Consider the following 14109-nt stretch of genomic DNA (forward strand, 5'->3'; position numbering starts at 1 on the left):
CTGTACCGTGCGCGAAGCTCAATTTATACTGAACGGTATCGGGAGGATTGCGAGGAAAAAATTGTGGTTCGGTTTTTTTCACCATCTGTTTCTTTATTACGTTTCTTTTATTCGTATTGGCTTTACTTAATTTATGAGTGCAAGTTGAATCGGTTTTATTTCGTTCGCCTTTTATTGATCTATCTAATACCAATTCGCTCTCGAGTCCTTTTTATTTCGTGTTTTAATTAAGTGATTGAGTATAATTTTGTACAAAAGCCAGATACAAAGGCAGTCGATTATATCGCTTTTCAGTTTATTCAATTGTTGCATCGCATAATTCGATTATCGCTTTGCTGCAATAATTCATGAAATGTGTAATCCTTGAAACTATGGAAGTCTAACGGAAATAATGGATCTTAACGAAAGTTTTTTGACATGAAATTAGCTTTTATATAAATAAATGAATTTGCTTTACTTTATCAATATTTTATACTTTCCAAATCATAAATTCCCGGCTTGCGAATTAAACACAACATATTGTCATTTATTACCTATTGAATTTAGGTTTATCCAATTCTTATCTATTAAACAGAAAAGTACCATCGTTAGATTTTATTTTACTATCCATCTGCTAGATTGCTTCAATAAAAATCGACGTTTCTATTAGATAGATTTTTAATTCTCCCTTTTATCGTTAACGATATATACTCCATTTCTAACGCATTACAAAATGCTTTAAGACATTTACTTCTTACAACTGATATAGTGGCTATTTATAATCGTTAGTCAATGCTATTTGTACTGGACCTTATTATATTTTCATATAAGGAAAAATATTAAGCTATTGTTCGTTAAATTTCCTGGAACCGAACAATGAACGTAAAACTTTTCAAAGAACAAAGAGCACGTATAAGAAACGGAGGAAATTTGTCAGAAATTGATGCCGAAAATTGAAAAGTTGTAGTGATCGGGGAGTTGCGCTTTTGAGAAACTTGAGACAATTTTTTTCATAAGACACTTTTCGACATAACATTACATTTCTTGATTTTAAAATCATTACGGTTACACATACAAAATGATAGTGTAAGAGCGAAATTAATCATAAATAACTGCGATTTCCTTTTCACGTTCTAATACCATTTAGAAATCTCCTCCTGTACAAAGATGGCATCTATCCTATCTATGAAGTAAATTCCATTCATTTAATGCGCCTCAACAACGGAAGCGAATTTTTACCCACAAGGAGATCAAACTGTAACATTACATGTATATTAGTTTCCTAATGCTCTCTCTCTCAATTTATTTAATATATATCAGTTGTTGACTATCTGCTTTTCTTATATTTAAAGGTCAACCCAAGTAGAAGAAATCCGTACACCCACATTAACGGTCATTTAATTCGCCTTTTTGAATTACGATAAAATCTATTTGCCAAACACCTTAAGCATAAAGAATAAAGATATTATGCAAACAAGATAGCCGACTAAACAAACTTCTCCCATAAAATCTTAAACGCCTGTTTAATCACCGTGGCAAATTATCCCATTTTTAGGGATCGGAACACCTATTTCTGTGAAAAACGGCTCTTCAGATACGAATAATGAACGGACGGACGGAGTGTTTTCTTGTGATGAAAAATCAAATACATTTTGTAAGAAGATGGGAATAAATTTAATGTAATACAAAGACCTTGGCGTCTGCGGTGTATGCGGGTAATGAATAAATTGATGATGATGATTATGACAGACTAGCTATGCCCCGCGGTTTCACCCGCGTAAGTCCGTATCCCGTAGGAATATCCCGTAGGGATAAAAAGATGCCTATATGTTATTCCAGTTGTCCAGCTGTCTACGTTCCAAATTTCATTGGAATTGGTTTAGCAGTTTTTGCGTGAAAGAGCAACAAACGCACACACATCCTTACAAACTTTCGCATTTATAATATTAGTAGGATAGGAAGTAGGAAGTAGGATACCTATATCGATTAAATTAAGCTTACACCAACGTTCAACTATCTATTTCTATTTAAATTTGTCCCGGTTTTACAACCGTTGGACTTCCCAAACAGAGCTTAGTCATTCCAACCATGGAATCAACACGCAACCAAACATGCGCTCTGCCAATTCATTCGATCATTCATTCGATTATAAAATCTATCCACTCGTTAAACACGCCGATGTTTAATAGATTGCGAGGGAAGTTGTAAGTTAAGTTCTTAAAAGATTTATTGGTTTGATTGAGTTTGGCGGTCGGAAACTCGGAGGGAAAATTCCCCAGTTAATCACTGTCAATTTGAATACTGCATTGTAATTAATTGCCCGAACATCCGAGTTTAAATTATCGACGAAATCGAAAGGTTATTAACTTCTTCTGTTTGTCACTGGATGAACGAAAGGGAAATGTAAGTTTTGATCTGTTCGCAGTTTGAGAGAATGAATAGTTACTAAGTCCAGTGGTGATTTGTTCTTTCAAATTTACTGTTGCCTGAAATCCTACTAATATTATAAATCCGAGAGTTTGTAAGGATGTGTGTGTGTGTTTGTTGCTCTTTCACGCAAAAACTACTGAACCGATTGCAATGAAATTTGGTACGCAAACAGCTGAACAACTGGAATAACATATAGACAACTTTTATCCCGATATTCCTACGGGATACGGACTTACGCGGGTGAAACCGCGGGGCGCAGCAGTATGTCATATAAACATTATAAATCTAGAAGAGTTAAAGATTAACCAGCTTATTTTTTAAGCGTTGTCACTCTCGGCCCTCTATTATTAAATAAAACATGTCATCTTGATTTGTAGGCCTTTTCCAATTTTTCGAATGAAACAAAGAAATCAACCAATTTTTTTTTGCTAACCTCCCTTTTTATGGGGGGAAAATATTGCATAGCTACATACGGATGTCGATAGGAACACCGAATAAAACCACACTATATTCCGTAGAGCCGCTTGAGTGAAAGGGCGACGGAGAACTCGTCCACGACTAACATAGCTAACGTAATACTAACCTCATCACACATGCTTTACAAACTGATATCTAAACATTACAGAGACAATATTTTATACACTTTCACTGTACCTTAAGTTTGATGGTAGCTGCTTTATAAGCGCGGTCAGCTGTATTCTGAGCCTGGCACACAAACGTCTGGTTGTGATGTTGCTTCCTTGGACGAAGACGCAGGATTGACCTGTGTTATCGAAATTACATTTTCAAACAATATAATCTTTATTTTTTGCTGAGGTTTCTGAAGTAAAAACAGTGTAGTGTAGTGTGTCAACAAGATCTGGACAGGTATTCCTATATTTCATTTATTTGTGAGATTGTGCCCCATTTAAGGTTCACGTTTTTCTTCTATACATTTCATTCTGTCTCATTATTAAAATTTATCTAATTCAAACATCTTATATAAATAATAGCAAATTAAGAACAAATTCAACACTCGAATTATCAATAAATTTATAATATATTACGATGAAGTACGATAACATCTGAACAAATAAATAGTGGTTGTTCGAAACAAAATCAATTTAGCCCAATTTCAATACGTTAATGTATATGAAATGCTCAAAACTAAATTAGTACTTCAAATATTGTGCTGGTAATTGGTCCGGTTTCGCTGGTGATCATTTCCCTGATAACCTTGTTTACTTTTGCTGCCTTACATTTTCATATTTGTTAACTCACAGAAGTTAAACAGAACTATATCACGAATTTGTGTAACCGGTCTATAAAATTGAAGTCCCGTGTCCCCTGTGGTATGGGTATGCATCTAATTCCCTGATCAATTTTGTTTATGGACAAGTAGGTGATCAGCCTTCTTTGTCCTGCCAGACATCGGGAATCGAATTCAGGACTCTCGGTTCTACGCTCACGCGTTAACCATTGTACCAAGGAGGCGGTCAAAGCGGTCTATAAGCTCAATTACCTTGCGGTATACCGACGTCCATCTGACATTGCTTCCACGGTATACGTCACCCCCTGCGTCAACACGTTACCCTCACTATCCACCCATGTTATCTGAAATATCAGCATTGTTAATAATCTTATAACACAACACCTAGGACGAAAACTACGTAAAAATTCAATGTAAAGGAAGGTAATTAAAATTCACACTAGGGAATTAAATCATCATCATCAGCCCATATATGTTCCCACTGCTGGGACACGGGCCTCCTATGAGGGTTCAGGGCATAATCCACCACGCTGGCCAAGTGCGGGTTGGCAGATGTCACATGTCGTCGAACTTTTAATTCTTGGACATGCCGGTTTCCTCACGATGTTTTCCTTCACCGTTTAAGCAGTGGTGATGTTATCCACATGCGCAGATAAATTGAAAAATCAATTTATTTCCTGCACGCTCGCCCGGTCTCGAACCCCGACTTCGATTTTGAAGTCCGAGGTTCTCACCACTGAGCCACCACTGCTTATGAATTTGCTTGGGAATTAAATATCACATGACAATTTTTATCCTTCTACGAATGAGATTGAATTCAAATAATACCAGGTAAACAGTTTTAAACTTGCCTAACTTAAAGAAGTTAAGACAAGTATTTAAATTTATTCACAACTAGCAGTCTGCCCCGGCTTCGCCCGTGGTACATATATAGCCTATAGCCTTCCTCAATAAATAACACTCAAAGAATTTTGCAAATCGGACAAGTAGTTCCTAAGATTAGTGCGTTCGAACAAATAAACAAACTCTTCAGCTTTATAATATTAGTAAATAGATTTGAGCTGTGACAATGTGTATTGTATGTACAATATCTCTCATTTATGGTCGACTCATATTACTCTCCAATGCAAGTTATAAGCCACAAGTGTTAAGATACTACATTTATTACATTTATTTACTAATACATTTGTGTGGCCATTATTTATCGGCCCCATAAACGTTTTCATAACGGATCTATTATTACAGTTTATTTTTTTTTTTTGGGGTTTTATTTTTTATTAAATATCACCAGTACTTTGACTTACGGAGACATTTACCACCAATTAACCAATAAAAAACGGATTAACGTTCAAAGTCAGAAAAGCCGTCGTTGCTTAATAGTCTTCAGAATATTCAAGATACTTGCCTCAGCAGCTGGTTTACCACCAACGGACACGCACTCCAAATCCACATCCCTATCTTCCACCGCTTGCAGCATGGGCCCTTTCAGGATTTTCGGAGATTCCGGTGGCACCAATACTGATAGACGGGCATATCTTGATCTGATGGCTGCTTCACCTGTACGTTTTATGGATTTTATTCATCTGCTGCTTTTCTTAGTGGCTTAGAGAATAGAGCAAGTTATAATATTTTATTAATATGAGGGTTGAGCACGCTTCGACACTAAATGGGTCAGCTCGCACCTGGGAAGGTATCAAGCCGTGAAGATCCACGTCATATGCCTGTGTCCTGACCCTTCCTAGTCCATGCATTTATTCCCGACGTCAGTCCTTTTCTTATCCCTTAAAAGCGAGATCGATAAAAAAAATCAATCGTCTTATTATCACGGCTTATAAGATTTAGCATAACAGATGGACGAACAGACAGACAGATAGACAGACGGGCAGAAGGATTGCGAAGTCTTAATAATCGGGTCCATTTGGAACCCAAATAAGAAAACATTGTTTACGCAAATTGGTTTGTTTGTACGATGAATATTTGAGAAATTTTGAAAGAATAGAAAAAATTTGATCACGAGGCAGGATGAATATTTGTTCGGATTCATGCTGGTATTTTATAGTTGGATGTTTCTGTGACATATCAATTATTTATAATAGGTGTTATTTGATATATATACTAAATAGTAATAAAACTAAAGCTTGTTTGTTTGTTCCATTGTTACATTTCTTATAAAAGGCACGTAGGTCTATTACATTTAAATTCGAGTACTATGTCAAAATCATGAACCATACAATTATAGTACGTTAAAAATACTAGGATAACTTCATACAAATCAGCCGCTGCCTGTTTGAATGTACGCGTGATTCGCCGGCACACGCACTTTTTACACACACAATCACAGCAGAACGGCGGGGGCGGGGACTCAGTACGGGATGCGTGTTGGTTCGCGCGTTTTCACTTCACTACTCGCTCGAAAAAGCTTGCTTAATTTAAAGCCCGTATATGAATTGGTATTGGGTTACTATACTACATTGTTAAAAACCTAGTGATGTTATAATAGGCAAAAATTATCTATGTATTATTAATTATCTAATGAAAGTGACAACCCTGCGCGTCAACCGTTTAACTCTAGGATCGACCCTAACTAACCTTTGTTATCGTACAATAATACAACTGTGGAATCAAAGGAAATGTTACTCAAACTGAAACGAGGCAGACGCGTCCAGTCAACTGACATCATAAATCATTAGAATGACGAATTGATACTCTGCTTGTTCCTCAATCGATGTTCATCTGAATATCAGCATATCTAGACAATAGTCCTGTTGGGTTTCTGTGATAATATTGTTGTGGTGTATGTTTGAGCGCGCTTATCTCAGAAACTAGTTGATTTTCAAACATTCTTTCACCGTTGGATATGCGTGTGATCCTTGATTGATATAGGCTACATATACACCACGTGCGAAGCCGGGGCAGATAGCTTAAATAAACCCCGAGTGTCGTTAATACAATCACTAGCTGCGCCCCGCGGTTTCACACGCGTTAGTCCGTATCCCGTAGGAATATCGGGATAAAAAGTTTCCTATATGTTATTCCAGTGGTCCAGCTGTCTACGTACCAAATTTCATTGCAATCGTTTCAGTAGTATTTGCGTGAAGGAGCAACAAACACACACACATCCTTACAACCTTTCGCAATTATAACATAAGTAGGATTAGTAGATAGGATAGGATACAATGGCTAATCAAGATTTACATAATTAAACAAAACAAAAATGATTCACAAGTCATTAAAAACGATTAAGTTTTTTATTTCTTTAAGTGCATCAAAATTTCAACTTCATTTATAAACTTTTTGATAGAAAAAATTAGATATAATAAAAAAGGGAAGGTATATCGCAAGAGGTATCCATAATTATGTATCATTACTGCTTTAATATTAATTGTATGTGACCCACATCAAACAGCAATGTCGAATGAACATAGCATAACGCTATTAACACTAGTAATATTAATAAATAATTCCAAATCCCATACCTCAGTAACGTATTAGACTAGAATTGCCCTGTGGTTTCACACATAATTAAATTTCGGCTTCATTTAATTTTCATTTGAAAGCTTGATTAAACGCTGTGATTTAAGTTTTCTCTCTTTTCCAATATGTATTTTTAATCTGATTAGCTTTTACTACACTTTTAGTAAAATTCGTGTGGATGTAAAAATCTGAAATTGTGTATAATTATTTCATTAAGCACTCTAGCGAACAAGTAGTCGGTAAATAATTCGTCGTCATCATCATCACCAACATCAGCCCATATATGTTCCCACTGCTGGGACACATGTCTCCTATCGTAGTTAGTTATAGCGTTCAACCATAAGCCGTTGGCCAAGTACGAGTTGGCAGATGTCACACGTTGTCGAAATTTTAATTCTTGGACATGCCGGTTTCCTCACGATGTTTTCCTTCACCGTTTCGAGCAGTGGTGATGTTATCCAAAGGCGTAGATAAATTGAAAAATCAATTTACTTCCTGCACGCTCGCCTGGTCTCGAACCCCGACTTATGGATTGTACGTCCGAGGTCTTCACCTGAGCCACTACTGCGTACATAATTCGTAAGACCAAGGAAATTGGTAAAAACTAGGGACAAACTGGTAAAGCTTAAACAAGAAACCAGACTCAAAGTGGTTACAGCGACGCCACCAGAACATACCGCGCAAGAATTTTTTAGTTTCAAACTCGCTTGCTTTGGTCGCCTCTCTAAGTACGCCTTTGAAGGAATAAATTCAGGTATTTTAAAAGCCACCGCTTCACAAAACATTAAATTTTGTTTAAGTAGACCATAACTCAGGGTGTGCTTAAACATGTTCACTTCACTACATAGTGTAAAACGTAGTCACTTTCTTTGTCCCTATATACGGGTTTTGATGCGGTTTTTTTATAGATAGAGTGATTCAAGAGAAAGATTTATATGTATAGTAAGATCTATCAAGCGACCCCGAATTTAATGCGTGCGAAACCGCAGGCAAAAGCTATTAAAAATATATAGCTTGATATAAGAATTAATTTTCCCAAAACATGCATTCTATTTGTCTAAACTAACTGAAAAATAGTAACCATCCTCAACGCCAAATAGTTAATTGTTATTTTTAAAAAATTAATTAGTAAACTATTTAATATAATTGAAATAAGGTAAAACATAAGTCTTAAACATGGATCATTCACATCATACAATGCCAAAATCTTTCTACATTCTCAAATAAAAAAATAGAATATAATATTTCAGAGAAGAATCAAAAATTTTAAGAAAACCGAACCATTCTAATACTGATTTATTTCAATACTTTGATTAACTACACAATTAAGATGGTGCCGTAAAACAAGCCTTTATAACAAGTCTATCAGAGCATTTCTAATCCGGTTAGTGCGTGTCTAAGAAACGAAGCCTTATATATTGTCTCTTCATTAACTGCTTACTTCTTTATAGAGTCAATGATCGGTTACAATAGTAGACATGTACTTTGTATTTAAGGACAAAGCAATAAATTGACAACAAGCAAAAATCACATACTCTCATATTATCTCATATATATTCTATAAAGAAGTACACCCACGTCCCTGGACGTACCAGTCTAATTTTTAAGATGGGACCAAATGGCAAATATTTCCGATCGTACAAAAAGAGGATCACGACAATCGGTTAAAAACCCATAACGTTATCAAGTAATATATTTAAAAAAAACGAATAAATGACCCATATCCTTCGTTTAGTCGAACATCGATTTAAAATAAACCAGTTCATATAATCATGTGAATTAATAACAAAAAAATGAGTTATGCCATAACCGAATCCTAATCCTACTAATATTATAAATGCGAAAGTGTGTAAGGATGTGTGTGCGTTTGTTGCTCTTTCACGCAAAAACTACGAACCGATTGCAATGAAATTTGGTACGTAGACAGCTGGACAACTGGAATAACATACAGGCAACTTTTATCCCGATATTCCTACGGGACAAGGACTTGCGCGGGTTTCATATTTGAAAGGCATAAGATAATAAGAAACAAATTGTAACAACTATATTGCATATGATAATGAATAAAATAGGCATGTATTAATCACGATGATATAATATCAAAGGCCTTAAAGCAGGAGCAATTCAAGTATTCCAACTAGGTAACTCCATCACTTGCACATACTGGAAATACTCCTGCTTTAAGACGTTCTGGGCTCCTAGAGTAAGTAAGAGTAAGATAAGCATAATGTCAATATGGGCAAAATCAGAAATTTGCAGTTCTACAAAATTATATTTACGTAAGCATATCAAGCGACTGTCTAGCTAGGATGTTAGGTCACATTGTAAGACCTAACAAGTGCTAGAGAACACTAGCAAATAGCTGTAACAGTCCACGAATAACCTCGAATGTATTGTGTAAGTGTAATGTGTTTAGTTATCATCCCTACAGATATCTACACTAATATTATAAAGGGGAAACTTTGTATGTTTGTAACTTTTTCTTATTTTTTATTTTATACAGACAGAGTATGAGCTGACTTGGGTGATCGGCCTTTTTATCCCGATTAAAATCTCTCTTGGGATAATTAGGAATAGACAGTCACCAAATCATTTGTAAATGTCCTAATTCCACGCGGGCAATGCCGCGGGATAGTGTTCAATTGTTAGATAAATTACTCAATCTTTTGTTCGACGCAATTCCCATAATCTGTACACATTGTTGAATTTACATTCATTATTAATCTGCCGCTAAAACCCATATACTTATCAAATTTTATAGAAGAAGAGTTCCAACCACCTCCAAAATTATCTTCACACAATCATTCCACTTTAATTTACATCTATTTCAGTATAAACATAACTGGACGGAAGTAGTTAATTTCTCTCAAGCCATACAAACAAATGTCACAAAAGGGATTCGTAATATCACAAGATAGCTTACCCCTCGTTATCATCTTGAATTATTCAAGAGTCAATCGTGGTAACTATGGCTTGAACAATGTAAGGTTTCTGGGCCATTTGTTTTGTAGCAAGGGTGTTGGGCGAATACGATTTTTGTGTATAACGTCATTACAATGGAGTCATGTGGAAGAGAAGGATTCGAAAGAATATTACGAATGTAATAGTTCATAAAAGAATAGATGGAGTGTGTTCATTTAAAAGAATAAGCTTCCATCTATAATGTACAAGCTTGTCATCCTACAAATTAGAACAAAGACATTCCGGGACAAATAACTCAATAAACAACTTTAAGTCAATTCTACAAAGTTTAATTTTCTTTAGCAAAATTGTGAACAGGGTAACTTCATTACAAACTTTGCTGGGACCAGCGATATTAATATTTTTTAAGCCAAGCAAACGTAATGCGATAAAATAATTTTTAGAATAGAAATAAATTAACATGGATTCAAAAAGTCATGCACATCTTATTTTACTTTGCCGTTTTTAGGTAATTGTATGGAAATGTCTATCAGAATCATTTTCTATCACAAAATAAAATCACATTATCAGAACAAGACCAAATTTATATGAGCCAGCTTTCGAGAAAAAAATTGAATCATCATAATCCGTTCACCCAGTCGACAGGACTTAGGTAACACACAAAAATACAGTCTACTTGAGAACCTCCTTTTTGAAGTCGGTTGAAAAAAATTGAACTGTTAAAACCTTCTATTTAATAAATCTTTATTTATCAAACACAAATAGAGGTAACACAGGCTATACAAATCAAACGCAGCCTCTCAATTTTATAACCCATTTCCAAATACTTTACAAACATACCTTTTTGCTGAATGTAGAATCGTTTACATGTGTCCAAACATTTTAGCGGAAACAAAAAAAAAAAAAAACAGCGGAAGGTCTAAAAATTGAATATTTATATTTCGATGTAAACAAGCACAGTTGGGTGAAATATGCGTTAAACATTTGACACGTGGTTGGAATTCGGCATTTGTTTTTATTAATCACTAGCCGACCGCCCTGACTTTGCACGTGAACAGTTAAAATATACTAGCTAGATCATAAAGTTAGAAGTTTAAATATTATCTGAATAAGCGGTCTATAAGTGGACAGATAATTTTATGATGGAATGGAGCAGTTTAGAAGTATTAGATAGACATGTAGCTGGATAGAATATGGTAAATATTAATACTACAGACTAGTAAGAACCCTTGCGTGGTACCTATCCGGGTAAAAAATAGCCTATATACTAATCCAGACAATAGTGTATATATATACAAATTTTCATACAGATTCGATCACCTGTTTTTGCATGAAAGAGCAACAAACATACATCCATCCATCCTCACAAACTTTTACATGATACATTTTAGTTAGATTAGATTAATACCAGCCTTCCGCCCGCGACTTCACCCGCGAAATCAACTGATTAAATAGACAGTCCGAAGATTTTCCACTTACAAACGTCTCGCTTATGTAAAAATAATATTTTTACAATCTCTATCTATCTACAATGAAGCGTTATCATTCATTCATTTATAAATATTATAAACTATCTGCATCAAAAGACTGTGTGTAGACAGCCCACGGGAACACTAAAATTTCCATGAATAAAAAGTATGTGCTTATTCCAGAGTCTATCTAAATCACAAAGTCTAAATATCCATCGATCGACTTTTCTATAACTTTTCTATAAATAATTCAAACTTACCTCTGGTTGTACTGAATCGACTTTCAAAGTTATTTCAATTATAAAGGGTAATAAATAAATAGGGATTTTTCGAGTGTATAATTTTACAAGAGTATTGCATGGAAATAAATGGCATTTATTGTATAAATTTTTTAAACACTTGACAGTAAACGTGGTCGTCGATTTCTTGACGGTCATATCCGTCACGGTCACAGTCACGACCACATTCACGGTCACAAACAAATCTTTTGTATATTAAAGGTTTTACGACTTAATGGACACTAAATCTAAAACTCAACACAAACATTCAATTTTGATCCAAATTAAACTAAATGTAAACACTTAATAATTCTTACACCTTTTTCATACAAAAACTTTAGTGAAAATCCAAAGACACTCGAAAAATGATCAAATCAACTCCAAATTGTTATAAATAAATAAACAAATAAATCAATAAAAATCTTTAAAAACCGCTGAAACCGCACCTTCTCTATACTCGAAAATAACAATAGCAACAAAAGGAAAACATTGTTAGCAATATAAATGAATCACATATATTGCCATATACAAAATTATCCCATTTACCAAGTTTCTCACGTAAGTCGTAAATGGCAATTTTTCTTATTTATAACGGAACGTATCGACGCAAGTGAGTCATTGTACTGGATTTATAGAAAGTCTAGTATATTCTTTTATATAATATACGATTGTGTAACAGCTATGGAGAGAGTATATTGAATTTGTTTACAGGGCACAATTAAACGAAATAATAATTTAAAATTCATGGTCGGATGTGATCGCTTACCGCTAATATGTATACTACCCGCCTTTAAGGGGAAAAGGATAAAGTTAAGGGGAAAGAGATAAAGAAAGTATTGACGACTGGAAAGAAGGAATGGACGGGAAAGGCTAAGGAAAAGGAAACGTGCTACCGACTCCCCCATACACCGTTCGAAACACAGAAGCATGCTAATATTTCACGCCGGTTTTCCGTTGGCGTGTGTCTCCTTTGGTGCGAGCTGGCCCGATTCGTACCCAAGCGTGTTCGGCTCCTACATAAAATCTTCCCTTTTCCCATAAAAATATTTGCATACGTGTCTCCTATACATACCTTTGGGCCCGGTGCTAACTTGGCACTGGTACATAGCGTCATCATCCAATAGCACGTCTCTTATGTCCAATGAATAATCTCCTGAAACAAATGATTATATATTTAAAAATACTCGACTATTAAAGACAATAATTTTGAAAAAGTAAAGGAACTATTTTTGAAATTGACAGAACTAGACTAAATTGTAGTGGAACCACAATGCAAATGACAACTTTGAATAAAAAAATAAATATTCATCATAATCGGTTCACCCAACAAAAAATTTTGACAAATACAAAAAATACAGTTGAATTGAGACCTCAAGAGAGAGAATTAAAACCTCTTCCTTTTTTGAAGTCGGTTAAAAATGCGTTACTACTATCAATGTTATGCCTCTTACATAGTAAACAACTACGCATTGTACTGTACGTATTGCGATGAAACAGATATAAGACAAATCTATCCATAAAGGTATGTTGGCAAAGTATTATCTCGATAAGTATGAGTATATGATATTGGTTAGTATCCAACCTAATATTTTAAATGCCAAAACTGTCCATCTGTCTCATCTACGAGATAGTGGTGTTCCAATTAAAACTAAAATGATATAGAATAGTTTTCTCGGAAATTCCAAGAGAACAGGAACTACGCTGGTAAAACGGCGGGATAAATTAGAAATAAAGAATACAGGGGAATTAAGTTTGCCCACGTGTCGAAAGCAAGCAATAAGTACCTATAATATATTATTTTACAAAACCATTTTAACAAAATGTATCGATAGTGAGCAATGCCAGACTTAACTGTTGTCTGGACTGAATTAAACTACCCTCAAACTGTATTTCTTTTAACTTCAACTCTTTGAAATTAAACAACAGAACAATAAACACAATTTTGATAATAATGTATTTCTAGAAGGACTATCAGTCGAGATTCCTAATAATTGATTAAAAGCAGCTGCATCCTAAAATGATTTTAACCGTTGGCCGTATTGACCCATTTCGTAATTTGATCTACATATCCGAAACGTGTACAAATATTTGACTAACGAGAAGGCTAGGGTTGCCACATTGTATAGAAAATAAAATGAAATATGTTACAATTTCGGATACAATTCATCTACCATATATATCACACTAGCTGCGCCCCGCGGATTCACCCGCGTATGTCCGTATCCCGTAAGAATATCGGGATAAAAAGTTGCCTATATGTTATTCCAATTGTCCAGCAGTCTACGTACCAAATTTCATTGCAATCGGT

General features: G+C 35.0%; 1 protein-coding gene across 2 annotated transcripts in view; it reads right to left on the reverse strand.

Annotated features, from left to right (window-relative positions):
* Window positions 1-14109, reverse strand: part of LOC119836090 (irregular chiasm C-roughest protein-like) — a 72218-nt gene that overhangs the window by 27687 nt on the left and 30422 nt on the right. For both annotated transcript variants that reach the window (XM_038361330.1, XM_038361329.1), the window contains exons 4-7: window positions 12874-12954; window positions 5064-5215; window positions 3911-4002; window positions 3064-3172 (exon numbers count right to left, since the gene is read on the reverse strand). In XM_038361330.1, the coding sequence (XP_038217258.1) occupies window positions 3064-3172; window positions 3911-4002; window positions 5064-5215; window positions 12874-12954 (434 nt within the window). The remainder of the gene's footprint in view (window positions 1-3063; window positions 3173-3910; window positions 4003-5063; window positions 5216-12873; window positions 12955-14109) is intronic.

Source organism: Zerene cesonia, chromosome 22 (genome assembly GCF_012273895.1).
Source record: "Zerene cesonia ecotype Mississippi chromosome 22, Zerene_cesonia_1.1, whole genome shotgun sequence".
NCBI classification, from domain to species: Eukaryota; Metazoa; Arthropoda; class Insecta; order Lepidoptera; family Pieridae; genus Zerene; species Zerene cesonia.